General features: G+C 37.7%; 1 protein-coding gene across 4 annotated transcripts in view; it reads left to right on the top strand.

The window, feature by feature from the left end:
* LOC107082361 (3-oxoacyl-[acyl-carrier-protein] reductase, chloroplastic-like) overlaps window positions 1-13,203 on the top strand; it is a 30,023-nt gene that overhangs the window by 6,395 nt on the left and 10,425 nt on the right. For all 4 annotated transcript variants that reach the window (XM_015371020.1, XM_015371017.1, XM_015371021.1 and 1 more), the window contains exons 5-7: window positions 6,023-6,259; window positions 6,332-6,406; window positions 6,481-6,697. In XM_015371020.1, the coding sequence (XP_015226506.1) occupies window positions 6,023-6,259; window positions 6,332-6,406; window positions 6,481-6,697 (529 nt within the window). The remainder of the gene's footprint in view (window positions 1-6,022; window positions 6,260-6,331; window positions 6,407-6,480; window positions 6,698-13,203) is intronic.

The following is a 13,203-nucleotide window of genomic DNA, read 5'->3' as shown; positions in this document are numbered from 1 at the left end:
CCAGTGTTCCTCTGTCCAATGTCTGTGTTCTTTTGCCCATCTTAACCTTTTTCTTTTATTGGCCAGTCAGTTTTGTAGCTTCTGTAACGACTTAAACTGTTTTCAGATGTGTGAACATGATTGCAAAAGGCAAACACATTGTACCATTAGAACACTGGAGTGATAGTTGCTGGAAATGGGCCTCTATACACCTATGTAGATATTGCACCAAAAACCAGACATTTGCAGCTAGAATAGTCATTTACCACATTAGCAATGTATAGAGTGTATTTCTTTAAAGTTAAGACTAGTTTAAAGTTATCTTCATTTAAAAGTACAGTGTTTTTCCTTCAAAAATAAGGACATTTTAATGTGACCCCAATGCTGAATCTAGACTAAAATGCGAAAGAAGTATTTAAATAAATTTTCAACAGCAGACAATGTGAAAATGTCCATGTGTTAAATATCATATTCACATCTCTCGAAATAATGTGTATGATGAAAGAGGTGACAATTTATTCATTTAATTTATCAACAATGGCCTGCTATCCTTTCCCCTGGCAATATTAATGGTAAAAGTATTTCCCTTTAATTTTGCAATAACATTTCTGACTTCCTGAGTTTTTGATCTCTAAAATGCAAGTTTCACCCTAGGCACTTAATTCATAGCTGTCAAGTCTCCCATTTCTCCCATTAAAGTGTGCATTTTTTGTAAATAAGTTTTATGCATGTGTAAATTATGATGTTTCAGGTTAGTCTAATCAGATGCAGTGTCCAATCCAGTAAAATTATAATTTGAATAAAAATTTCATATCTTTATATGTAATTTTGCTGATTTAGTTTTGAAACCATACAAGTTCCACGTTTCATTTGTTGTATGTGGCACTGCTTTGGTGGGTGGCGCTAGCATCCCTAGCAAGTCAATATATAATCCATCCATTATCTGACACGCTTGTCCCCAGTGGGGTCGCGAGGGTACTGGTGCCCATCTCCAGCAGCCAATGGGCGAGAGGTGGGGCACACCCTGGACAGGTCTCAATATCTAATCTTATTACCTTAATGTAGTTGCAATTGGTTGAACATTTTTATTTTAGATGTCATCTGCAAATGTCTTAAAATATGATGGATACTTGAGCTTGACAAGGATATTCTCACAGTGATTCAAAATTAACCTTATTTTTTCATCCAATACTTCTCAGGTATGACTTAATATCAGTGATTGACAGCAGGGTCTGCCTATATGCATTGCTGCAATGATGAACTGTTGAACCTGTCTTGCAGTAGTGACATTAAACAAATGAGAAGTGCTTTGGGGCGATTATGAGCGATTTTTATGGAACAGTCTTCAGGAGAGCATTTCATATCCAAGTTCAACATATGCATTTCTATGGTATGTTGCCTAAAGGAACAAATACAAATATAACACCATCTCTTTAAGCCTCTTTTTCATTGACAATTTTAGCTCTGCTTGACTCTACCTGGTCTCTCTGTACTCCACAGTTAATCATGATGATATATTATTGTTTATATATGCAAGAATCTTTGAGTCTTCTTCAATCTTATAAGCATTAAATGATCCATTGGGTTCAGTATCTGGATTACAGACCAGCAAATATTATAAAATTAAGCTCACGTGAAAATAATATAAAAAAAAAAAAAAACGCAAAAAACAAATTCATAGTAACATTAAAATAACACCTCAGGCTTAGCTTTTAAGTTGATAGAGAAAATCATGTGATTTTTTTTGTTTTTTTGTTTTTACAACTTGGGTTCAAAAGCCATTAAAATCTGTTTATATTTGCATTTGGTGCACACTCTATAGTTTCAACATATATATATAGATAACAGTACGTATACATGACATATTAGGCTTTCTCCCAAGGTATCCAACAGAGATATAGAAACCTAAGGTCAACACAGTACTAAATGTAACAGAAATCGGATTTACGAGAGAGGCAATGTCCAGGGAACCAACAGTTGATTTTGGGATGAATTCCACTTTAAATGCTTTGTGTGCTGCAGTTAGAAACAAGGAAACGCACAGCTTGAATCTTCCTCTCTGCATTGAGTCAGGCAGCTGCTCCACTGCTTTTGATGTAGAATTGGAACCATGATTGTCACCTGATTGAAGCGCCTCCAATCTACATGTACAGCCTACCTTATAGGATAGCCTTCCTATGGTCTCTGCTCTAAAGGGGCTTACAAATTTAGCAGTTTCTGTTAGGGACACGTACAGTGAGTAATGTTTGCAAAAGGTAATGATTGACTATCAAGGTCTTCTCCACTTGACCCGAAAACATTGGATCTGTGCTGAAGGTGAGAAGATGCTGTTGTAAAACGGTTCTGCCTATATATCTTCAGAAACCTTAGATAAAAGAAATTTTAACCATGGAAAGCCAAAGGGCAACACAATTCTTGAGATTAAAATGTGGTAGTATTGCTATTTGCAAATTGAAAAGTATGCTATAACCTAATGGGGTAGAGTATCATTATACAACCTTTCAAATTTATACACCAGTAGCTCTGTCTTGTCCCATGCAGATTTTTTTCAGATTTTTTAATTACTCCATCCTCCTGTCATAATACAAGTAGTTTTTTTATCTTATGTCTAATTATTTTGTTCATTTTGTAAGTAAATGCAGTTCTAAATTTAACTTGACCATGAGGCTGAGACCATGATGTTGATGAAAGATTCATTGATCTGGCAAACATACTGGATTGACAGAATGTCTAAACAGCCATTTGTACACAGTTACTAACCACATCTGTTTACTGAAAACATGGTGTTTTAAAAAAGCTACTTGTTTTTAGTTTTTTTCCCAGATTAATATCTATTAACTCAAGAAAAAACAGGGGATACTGATGCGGTAATGTGATCTTATCTCTCTGTAGGGACTTAAGTCTTCACCTTGAATATGGTCGACACGCGATCAAAACTTTGGTGAATCATGAATGGCATCTGACATGAAAACATTGTCAAATAAGAGATATAGTTTATTTCTTAACTTATTTGTAATACATATTTTTAGTAACATCATTGTTATTCCCAAAATAACTCACCAGCAGAAAACCTGTACCTTAATTTAAACAAATGGAGGCCTGTTTTAAAAGGGATCCATGGAAGAATAAGCTTACAAAGGGCTATAAAAATATCAGGATGGATGCTTGGTGTATATCACCTTCATCAAAATAGGTTTCGGTCTTTTTTGCGTTGGTATATAAGATGCGTGCATCGTATTAATGAAAACATATTGTTATCCTAAATAAGTAAACAATTCTAAAAAAAATTATAACTATAAAAAAACATTCATTAACCTTATGGCCATGGGTTTAAGACATCCATCCACCTTCTCCCGCCTATTCTGTCAGGGTCACAGTGAGGCCGAAGTCTATGTCTGGCAGTCTTTGGCTGAGAGGCTGAGTACACCCTGGATGGGTCGCCAGTGATTTAAGACATAATTATTTGGTTCCTCTCATCTCCCTTTGAATCAACACTCAATCATGCTATAAGATAGTCAGTTATAGGGCTTTTAATGTTTAAGGTAGTGTGCAGGTGGATTTGATGATGTGCCTAATATTTTATCCAGACTTTGATGAAATATCTCGATTAAGTTACTGTATTAAGACCTCAAACCATGGGGGTCCCTATTAAGTCCCTCCTCAGTTAAAGTCTATGACAGAAGACACAACCAAGGACAAGAGGGCAGAGACAGCAGATAGATGAGAGTAGAATTAGCAAAAGGCTGAATGGTTATGACCTTGAATGGGTTTTCTTGGGATAGTCAACATTGTGACATTATAGGTTAGCGAAATTGCATATTACCTAAGTGCTAAAGTTATGAAACAGTATCTTTCAGACCAAAGTATGAATTTCTGGCCTCAAAGCACTTTTTTTTTTTTTTTTTACTTGCAGCAAACATTCCATTTCAGCTGTTATGTAAGGTGGTAGAAAGGCATATATTAGGGTTTGGTTTGCAGTCACAGAACCTTATCTAACAAACATGAACTCTTGAAGTTAGGGTCAAGGTCAGGGTGAGGGTTGAAAAAATTGAGGCAATCTTTTAAGAGCTGTCAATAAAACAACAAAACAGTCCTGTGACAGTAGCAGGGATGGAGGCAAAATTTCCCTGCATTTCTATAAAGGACTGAAAAAGTAACATAGAAAACAATACATTTCTAAAAAAATGTTTTACAAGGTACAGAGTCAAAGGGTGTACTTACCTTACTGGGTAAATCTGTATTTATGAGCATTAGCAAGATTTTAATGTAATGATTAAAATGTGTAAATATATAATCTATCAGTATATTAACAAAGCATAAAAAGGTAAAACGATACAAGTGTAATATTGTTGTTTTAATTGTTTTCTTGTTGTATTTCTGGGGGCTGCACTTGTTGGCAACATATGTCTTGGTCAAAATTAGCCTGAGCAAAAACATTGAGGGTTGGGTCTTCTTATCTAAATTATTCTACTGTAGCAACTTATCAGAAACATAAATGGATGTCATCGGATTGTTTTAAAACAAGTCAAAGTTGTCCTTCCAAGAATTTTTACTTTAAATGTTTCTAAAGATCTTTACCTGTGTTTTTACTTGCTTCTGGAAACATTCTTTTAGAGCGTGATAATACATTCAGCTCTCTTAATGATGATAAACAATATCAGAGGTGGAAAATCCAGGTCCAAAAAGTAAAAACCTTGCCTAATTTTGCTTCATCCTGTTGGCTTAACAAGGTGATTAGTCAAGTGGAACTGGAAATGCAAATAATAGGAACTGATCTCTTTACTGGCTTTTTACTTTCTGGACCTGGATAATCCACCATTGCACAATATTGGCTTCATAATATTAGATCGAGTCAATATTCTAGCTGGTATTGGTAAACAAGCAATTCCGTGAAATTGGTATAAAAAAATGTAAAAGTAATCATCTGGGTTGTACAGGAGGATAAGATTTTACTCCCTATATAGTGGCATAGTCCAGGTTTAACTCTCATTTCTGTTAAAGGTTATTTTTATTCATTACTTTTTGTTATTTGAATTTCTTTGAAGTTTATAAGCAGTCACGGTTAATGAAATTATTCTCATTCCATGTGTCTGATGGAGGTTCTGCTCTCTAGACCTCCTGTAGGCTGGGCGGTTGTGAACTAAGAAATGTGCAATGTTGATGATATGAATGCAATAAGCTAAATAGTCATTTACCACATTAGCAATGTATAGAGTGTATTTCTTTAAAGCTAAGACTAGTTTAAAGTTATCTTCATTGAAGAGTACAGCGCTTGTCCTTCAAAAATAAGGACATTTCAATGTGAGCCCAAACTTTAAAAGCTAAAGCACTCATAATGACCTGTGTTTTTTTTTTGTTTTTTTTTTTAAGAAATTGGGTTCAGAAGCCCTTTCACTCTGCGGTTATGTTAGTCTTTGTTACACACTCTATGGCTGTAATGTATATAGATACCAGTATTTATACATTACATATTAGGTTGGCCCCAAAGGTATCCGACAGAGCTATAGAAACATGGGGTCACAAAGTACAAACAGCAGCAGAACATGTGGTTTCACAGGAAGGCAAAACCCAGGGAATCAAGAACCTTTGATGTACAATCAAAGTCTTTATAGGACAAGACGTTTTAAATTTCTAGAGTCCATGTTTTTTGTCGTCTCTGTCACTGTCACTTGATCATTTGGATGTATTAAGTCAAAATAGTTTTAAAAGTACAGTTTTTACAGATCGTTGTCTAAAATGTTTGAATATTAATCTGTTTTTTGGATAAGAACTGGTTTAATTCTATAATTGTTGTTTCTATTTTGTTGTTTCCAAGCAGATGCCACTCTGATGAATACAACATTCTAATAATAGTAATAATCTTCAAACAGCTGTCAGATTTATTAAGGTCAGTTGTTCCTGAAGGGTTACATGACCTGGTAGGGAGTGACAGCTGTTCTTCGCTTCAAGTTTGCACTTGCTGTTTGCTGTGTCAGATTGTTTGCATCAGTAGACTGGTCAGTGTATCTGTTTGTTAATTATGACATGTCATTCACTTTTTCAGGAGTTGGCTGGCAAGGGTGACCAGTTCGACATGGTCTTCATAGATGCAGACAAGATTAATTACATCAACTACTACAACTTTATCATGGACAGCAACCTGTTAAGGCTGGGAGGGGTTATATGTGTTGATAACTCACTCTACAAAGCAAAGGTTTATCTTAAAGATACCACAGATAGCAATGGCTTGGCGCTTCGAGAGTTCAACCAGTGTATTCTGAATGATCCCCGGGTAGAGCAGGTACGTCTCTCTACTACATTTGGATGTTTAATTCCTAATCCCTTATAAAGCTAATGTGCTTTTAATCAAAAGGTCATCGTCCCTCTCAGAGATGGCATCAGTCTTATACGACGTGTATCTGTGGCCTCAGCAAAATCTCTATCTCAGGTACTCTTGACCTTTGCTGATGTATTCCTCCTGTTACGCATCATTTGTAGCAGGATTTGGATCTTGTCCATTAGGTTGACATAACAGACGATGAAGTTTTCCGCGGCGTCCAGGGGCGTTCTATCCTGGATCGGATGCGACTGGATGGAAAGGTGGCCTACGTAACGGGAGGTGGTCAAGGCATTGGCCGGGCGTTTGCTCACGCCCTAGGTGAGGCTGGTGCTAAGGTGGCCGTGGTGGACATCGACCAAACCAAAGCGGAGGCAGTGGTTAAGGAGCTCTTCCTTAAAGGTTAGCAGCATGGCCATACACTGAAGTTTTCTGGCAAAAAGTATGCTGACCAGATTTGGGTTTCTGTAAAGGAGGACTCTTTTTTTGTGGGGGGGCTGCTGGGCCGCTGACTGGACTGGACCGGGCCCCACCGGGGGACGGAGCGACCAAACCTGACCTGGAGACGGTATGCTTACCGGACAGGCGGGGGGAAGCACAGGGCCGCCGTTGTCCAGGCCATCGTTACCGGGTCGTGTTCGGTTCTGTTCGGAAGCATACCTGGTGACTGTATACTTCACCCCACCTGCCTGGTAAGGCAGGTGGGGGGAATCATAGAAGAACAGGGTCGCCGTTGTCTAGGCCACCACCACCGTGTCGGGTTTGGTCGCTCAGGTTTGGTCGCTCCCTGTTTCGACAATATTTTGAAAATTTTGAAATTCCCCCCAGACATTTTTTTAGGTATGAAAAGTAGGACATGTCTGGGGAAAAAGAGGATATCTGGTTACCCTACAAAATGCAGAGAACCTTTTTTACCTTTAGACAGACCGCTGCCTGTAGATATTAACATTTACTACAACTTGTTGAAAGATATCCATATAAGTTACTTCAACATTCCATTTCCCTCTGAGATCAATAATCAGTGTTTGTACAGGGTAGTAAAAGGTAGTAAATTAAATTAACTAAAATAAAGGTTAATTAATATTTTAACACCTAAATTAAGTTCAAATGCTTAAATCTGCTGGCAAAACATTTTCAAATAACGAGTCCTGTTTGTTACCACTTCGCATTTGTCTTGCGAAGTGGTAACAAACAGAATTTGTCTTGGTAGTAAATTTTTCATCACCTCTTCAATATATTCATTGATCCATTGATGCTGACTTTTACATTTCAAGTTGATCTTACTATAAAATCTGTCTAAAAAGTATATGCAGAAGGATCTGAGCTAACATTGATGGACCGGATTGGCTTTGCTGGCTGATCTGATGTGCACTCTGCAGATGTTTAAACTCTGCAGATGTTTGTGCCTCTATGGGAAAATGTAAGTTTTCATTGTTTTGCTCACTATAAAAGTAGATAACTAACTTGGATTCAATTTGTTTGGAAACCAATTGCCTTAAACTATCCACTGGTTTATTAACTCGGACTATTAAGTTGATTTGTCAAATCCAATTACATACAGTACATTTAATATTTGTGCTTGGGTAACATGGAACCAACATGTTAGGGCCCTGTCACACCTTGCTGATTTAGACAGCTTATGCCTGATATCCCAGAATCTCTTAAAAAGCTGGCATACACTTAACTTTCTATGTATTATTTAAATGTTGGTCATATACATAGCTTATTCATAATGAGTCCAGAGCATATTTCCAATGACAGCCTAACTTATGCATAACACTCAGCAGCCTAATTCCGATGAACTGATGCACAAGCCAGTGTCCTGAGGGGGGCAGGTGTGCCAGAGGCGCATGGTCTGCGTAAAAAGATTCCTTTGATCACGGTATTAACCAAAAAAAGAATAAATAAGAAGAAAAAGAAAAAAGGTTTGCAGTCGCAGCAGATTCAGCTTCAGGTCTGCAAGGAAGTTTGTTGGCTGTGGGTGTGAACACAAGGAGGATCCATCACACTCACCTTCTCGCTCATCCTAAAATTGGGATGCAGTCTGGAGGAGTGCTGACAGTTTCCTCCTGTAAACCCCCTTTTATACGAAAACCCTGTCAATACGCCATTATTCAGTAGCTGTAAGAAACACGTCCAGCAGTCATCTGAAATAGAGATGTCCCGATCCAGGTTTTTGCACTTCCGATCCGATACCGATATTGTTTTTGGACTTCCGATCCGATACCGATACTGGCCGATACCAGCCTATCCGAGCATGTATTTAAGTTTAAGTTAAAGTATTTAGCCTTAGTTGTAAGACTCATGTTGAAAAGGGTTTTAGTACTCTTGATAACATCTAGCCAGCTGAATTAGGTGAGATTGAATAAAACACAATGCTTGGTAACAACAATCTTTCCTGTGTATTAAGAGATAAACACAAACTGGACAAAATTATGAATAGCAATCAGAAATTGCACAGTGAACAGTAAAACCGTAAACAGTTAAAGGTGCAAGTATTACTGTAAGTTTTAATAAAAATGCAAACAGGGGAACACTGGCGCAAAATAGTGGAATGGATCGTTTCAATCGGCGAAACTGGAAAATACGGACCGGATTTTTTTTTTTTAAAACTGGATCGGCAGTCTGGATCGGCATTTTATATGCTTTGCCGATACGCATTTTTTTGCCAATATCGGCGCCCCGATCCGATACGTGGATCGGATCGGGACAAGCCTAATCTGAAACTTGTAAATGATTTTGATATGCATTGGAGATGAGTAGATAAATTGCACATAAGTTATGCATAAGTTCCTCATAGGTTTTGGATAAGCCAGACACCACAACTTATGAGTAACTTACACTTAATGTACAGTATGTCAACGATCAAATAACTTAAAGCCCAAGTATGAGCATACGCTGGCATACCAGGGGAAAATTGAAAATGCTCAAAATTTCCCGCCATACTCGCCTATCGACTGTGCCAGCATGCTTTAGTGTGCTCATAACTTATACAAAACGTACCCATTACTTATCCAACATATGCCAGCGTTTTTGCCAGGTTTTTTGTATGTCAGGCATAAGCTGTCTATATCGTCAAGGTGTGACAGGCCCTTTAATCAACAGTTTAATTCACCATGAACATTCATTTATCAAACAATTCTACAAGTTTCGATTGTTACAGTAACATAACAAAGAGTCCTAATTAAATCTAACAGAAACCACACTCATGATGTTGCAGGCAATGGGGTCATATTGTCAAAACCTTAACAAGTAGTTCCTTTTTAAAGTTAACTTGTTTCCTATTAAGTTATTTATGTTAAGCTGAACTAATACACAAATAATTCAGACTAATCCATAAAGACAGAACACATTACGCTACATCAACACATTTAAGTTTGCAGAGATTTTACAGAGTAATGAGTTTTAAGTATTCAGTTTAATGAATTACTTTTAACCTTTGGGTTTGCAGTGCTTGATGAACTAGCATTCAAAGACAGGCTTAAATAGGTCATTGAGAATTATAAAGAGGCTTTTTGCAAAGTGAGAAAAACTAAAATGTTACCATGAACAATGTTAACAAGTCACGCTGAGTATATTATTGCTGACATCAACTTAAAGGAATAGTACACCCAAAACATGATTAGCCTTCATTTTCTACTCACCCCCATGCTGAACAACACTCTGGAGTACTTTTTTGATATCTCAAATGCATCTGGAGATCTGGGAGGCTTCTTGCTGTCTGCTGACATTCAAATAATGGAGGTCTATGGTGACCGAGACAGAAAGGTCCATAAAAGTCCACAAAAACGTGTCAATATTCCTCCATACTGCTCGTCCAATGTATTCCAAGTGTTCTGAGTGGGTAGCATCCAGAATTTACTCGAAACGAAGTCATTTAGAATGTTTTTAGAGCATAAACAGTAGTGTATCGGATTTCCTGAAAGCGCGCGCCGGCGCGTTCATGACGCTACGGAAGCCGGCAGACCAAGCCAGATGAAAGTGCGCATTCAGCGTCTGCTCTGCCAATAATGCAAGCGTAGAAGAAGAAATGTGCTGTTTACCTGTGCAAAGAAAGAAACAACGAAAGAAAAATGTCTGAGGACTTCAGTGTTGAGGAAGAGCATGAGTTCTCTGCCGAGCTGAATGCGCTGGTTTGGTCTGCCGGCTTCCGTAGCGTCGGGAGCGCGCATGTGCGCGCTTTCAGGAAGTCCTATACACTACTGTTTATGCTCTAAAAACATTCTAAATGACTTCGTTTCGAGTAAATTCTGGATGCTACCCACTCAGGACACTTGGAATACATTGGAAGAGCAGTATGGAGGAATATTGACACGTTTTTTGTGGACTTTTATGGACCTTTCTGTCTCGGTCACCATAGACCTCCATTATTTGAATGTCAGCAGACAGCAAGAAGCCTCCCAGATCTCCAGATGCATTTGAGATATCAAAAAAGTACTCCAGAGTGTTGTTCAGCATGGGGGTGAGTAGAAAATGAAGGCTAATCATGTTTTGGGTGTACTATTCCTTTAAGCGCTCAGAGCTGAGGTCCTCTGTAGGCTGAAAACTTCAGTAAAGCATCACTTGTAATCATCAAATACCGGCGTCTGTTTACAGACTCTGACTTAGCCAAATGTTTTGCATGCATGAGGAAGTCTTAGTCTAGACATGCTTGATTCGGTATTTGTATTTAAAATATTGTAAAGGTAGTAAAAGGTAGATAACTCAACTACTCAACAAACTGTATTAACCCTGATCAAGTTTTTCTTTTGAATGTCATTAAATTGAATGTAATTTAATTACATTCTGCATGCTTACTGTGTGCATTTAGTCATGTTGAGATACATGTAGTTGTGTGAAGTCACATTTGACTCTAGTATGTCACATTTACTTCAGTTAAGTGGCATTTAAGTAGCCTGACGTAGTCCGACTCAATTCTAGTCAGAATATGAGTCTGATACTGCTCCATAGAGCTGTGATTATGGGGCGTGTTTCGAACGAACCAGGAAAAAAAATGCCTCTGCACTCAATTGGATAGACCTACAACCAATAAGAGCAACGGAGTGCGTGACGTATGTTAAGCGAGGCATAGTTGTTGTCCACAAAAATCAAAGCGTGCAGTTTCACGCCTAGAATAAGAAGATGATACTTGATCGCGTTTCTCTGTTCCTCTTTTAAAATTAATTTGCTGTCGATATCTTCTAGAACAGACCTAATAGCAGAATCTACTCAGCCAAACTCTCCGGCGGCAGCCATTGTTGTTGTCACCCAAGCGCGCTTTGGTCACGTGGTTGATTACGTTACTCTTGATCATCTGTCCATCATCGTATAAAGCCCGCCCTGACAATTTCATTGGATCGCCTGACAGTGGGCGATAATACTCGCGCTACTATGGAGCTGAGCCAGACCGAACTTCCCGAACTCAAACCTTGTGGGCGGGACTAAGTTCGGACTGGCACCCAGGCTAGCATTTAAGTACCTTTTATGAAGTTTAGTTAAATTCAGTCATGTTTGGTTACATTTGTCTTGCTAAGTCACACTTGGTCATGTTTAGTCACATTATTTTTTTAACTTAAGTGACGTTTGGTTTACATTTAGTCGTGTTTTGTCACATGAGCCACATAGGTGTATGTTGTCACTTTTAGTCAGGCTTAGACACATCTAGTTAGATTCAGTCAAATAAGAACGACAAACATTATTGTGTTTTGAGGGTTTTATCTTACAGGTAAACACACAGTAGCACATACATTTAAAGTAGGATAATAATTACACAATTTTCTATTCCTCTATCAGTTATACTAGCTTGCCCACATACGGTGGCAGGGGGCTGCTGCCTGAAAATGCTGCCTACAGCCTGAGCTCGACACTCTCTGATGTATTCTGAATAGGAGACTGTCATGCCTTTAGGATTCTTTTTTTCAGCAGGGATAGAAATACTGACATGTCAAAGAGCCCAAGGTTCACCATCCAGAAGGACAACAAACATAAACATACAGCTGGGGTGGTGAAATAGTTTCTCCCTAAACATATTCTGTCGTTAAAAATATGTACTTAGAAATTCCTGTTCACATTCCCTAAAATACTACTTACACAAAAAGTTAAACTATAATAATTATTGTACTATGTGGGGTAAATTCACTTACACATCACTTTTATATAGCTTTGTTCTTATTTAAAATGTATACATTATAAAATATTATTTTTTAATGACTGTATTTCAAGTTATTTTACTTTGAATAAAATGAACAAAGACAAAAAAAGATTAACCTTACCCGCCCCCAACACACCACACACACAAAAAAAAAACAATCCAATATCATTTATGTAGCTGATATACATGGACATTCAAATAGCATAATATTTTTAGCTGAACAAAATGAACTAGTACATAGATGCGAGTGCAACACCCCAGACACCTTAAGTAAAAAAGATCATCATAAAATAGGAAAGGTGGTTAAATGTGTAGAAGTTCTGTTTCAGCTTGTAACTCGAGTAAAATACAGTTTTTTGTTACTATTAAAGGATATTAAGTTCGAATAAATCTATCTTTGCTGCCACTGTAGCTATTCAGTTCTCAAGAGGGATGAAGGAGAGCACTTCTTCAACCCGGGGTTAAAATGAGGGGAAACTTGTGAACTTCTGCTGCATAAAAACTAGTCTCTGTTCTAATCATTGTGTAAAAAAAACCTATGGCATTGACTGTAAAGTAGTGGATTGTACACCTAAAATTGCCATGATATGTTTTAAGTAGGTTTAATTATGTTTCCAGATACATTTTTTGACCAGCAGATGGCAGCATACTAAAGGATAAAATGTGTGACAGGCTTTTCGGTGGCTGTGGTTGCATTTATGGTTTGTTTTTCCTGCATCGATGGACACATCCCATAGATAAAACAGAAAAATAAACTTATTGAACAAATCAGAGTTTT

Source organism: Cyprinodon variegatus, unplaced genomic scaffold (assembly GCF_000732505.1).
Source record: "Cyprinodon variegatus isolate N-32 unplaced genomic scaffold, C_variegatus-1.0 Scaffold51, whole genome shotgun sequence".
In the NCBI taxonomy this organism is placed as follows: Eukaryota; Metazoa; Chordata; class Actinopteri; order Cyprinodontiformes; family Cyprinodontidae; genus Cyprinodon; species Cyprinodon variegatus.
The sequence above is the reverse complement of the archived record's forward strand: the minus strand, read 5'-3'. Positions and strand labels throughout refer to the sequence as shown.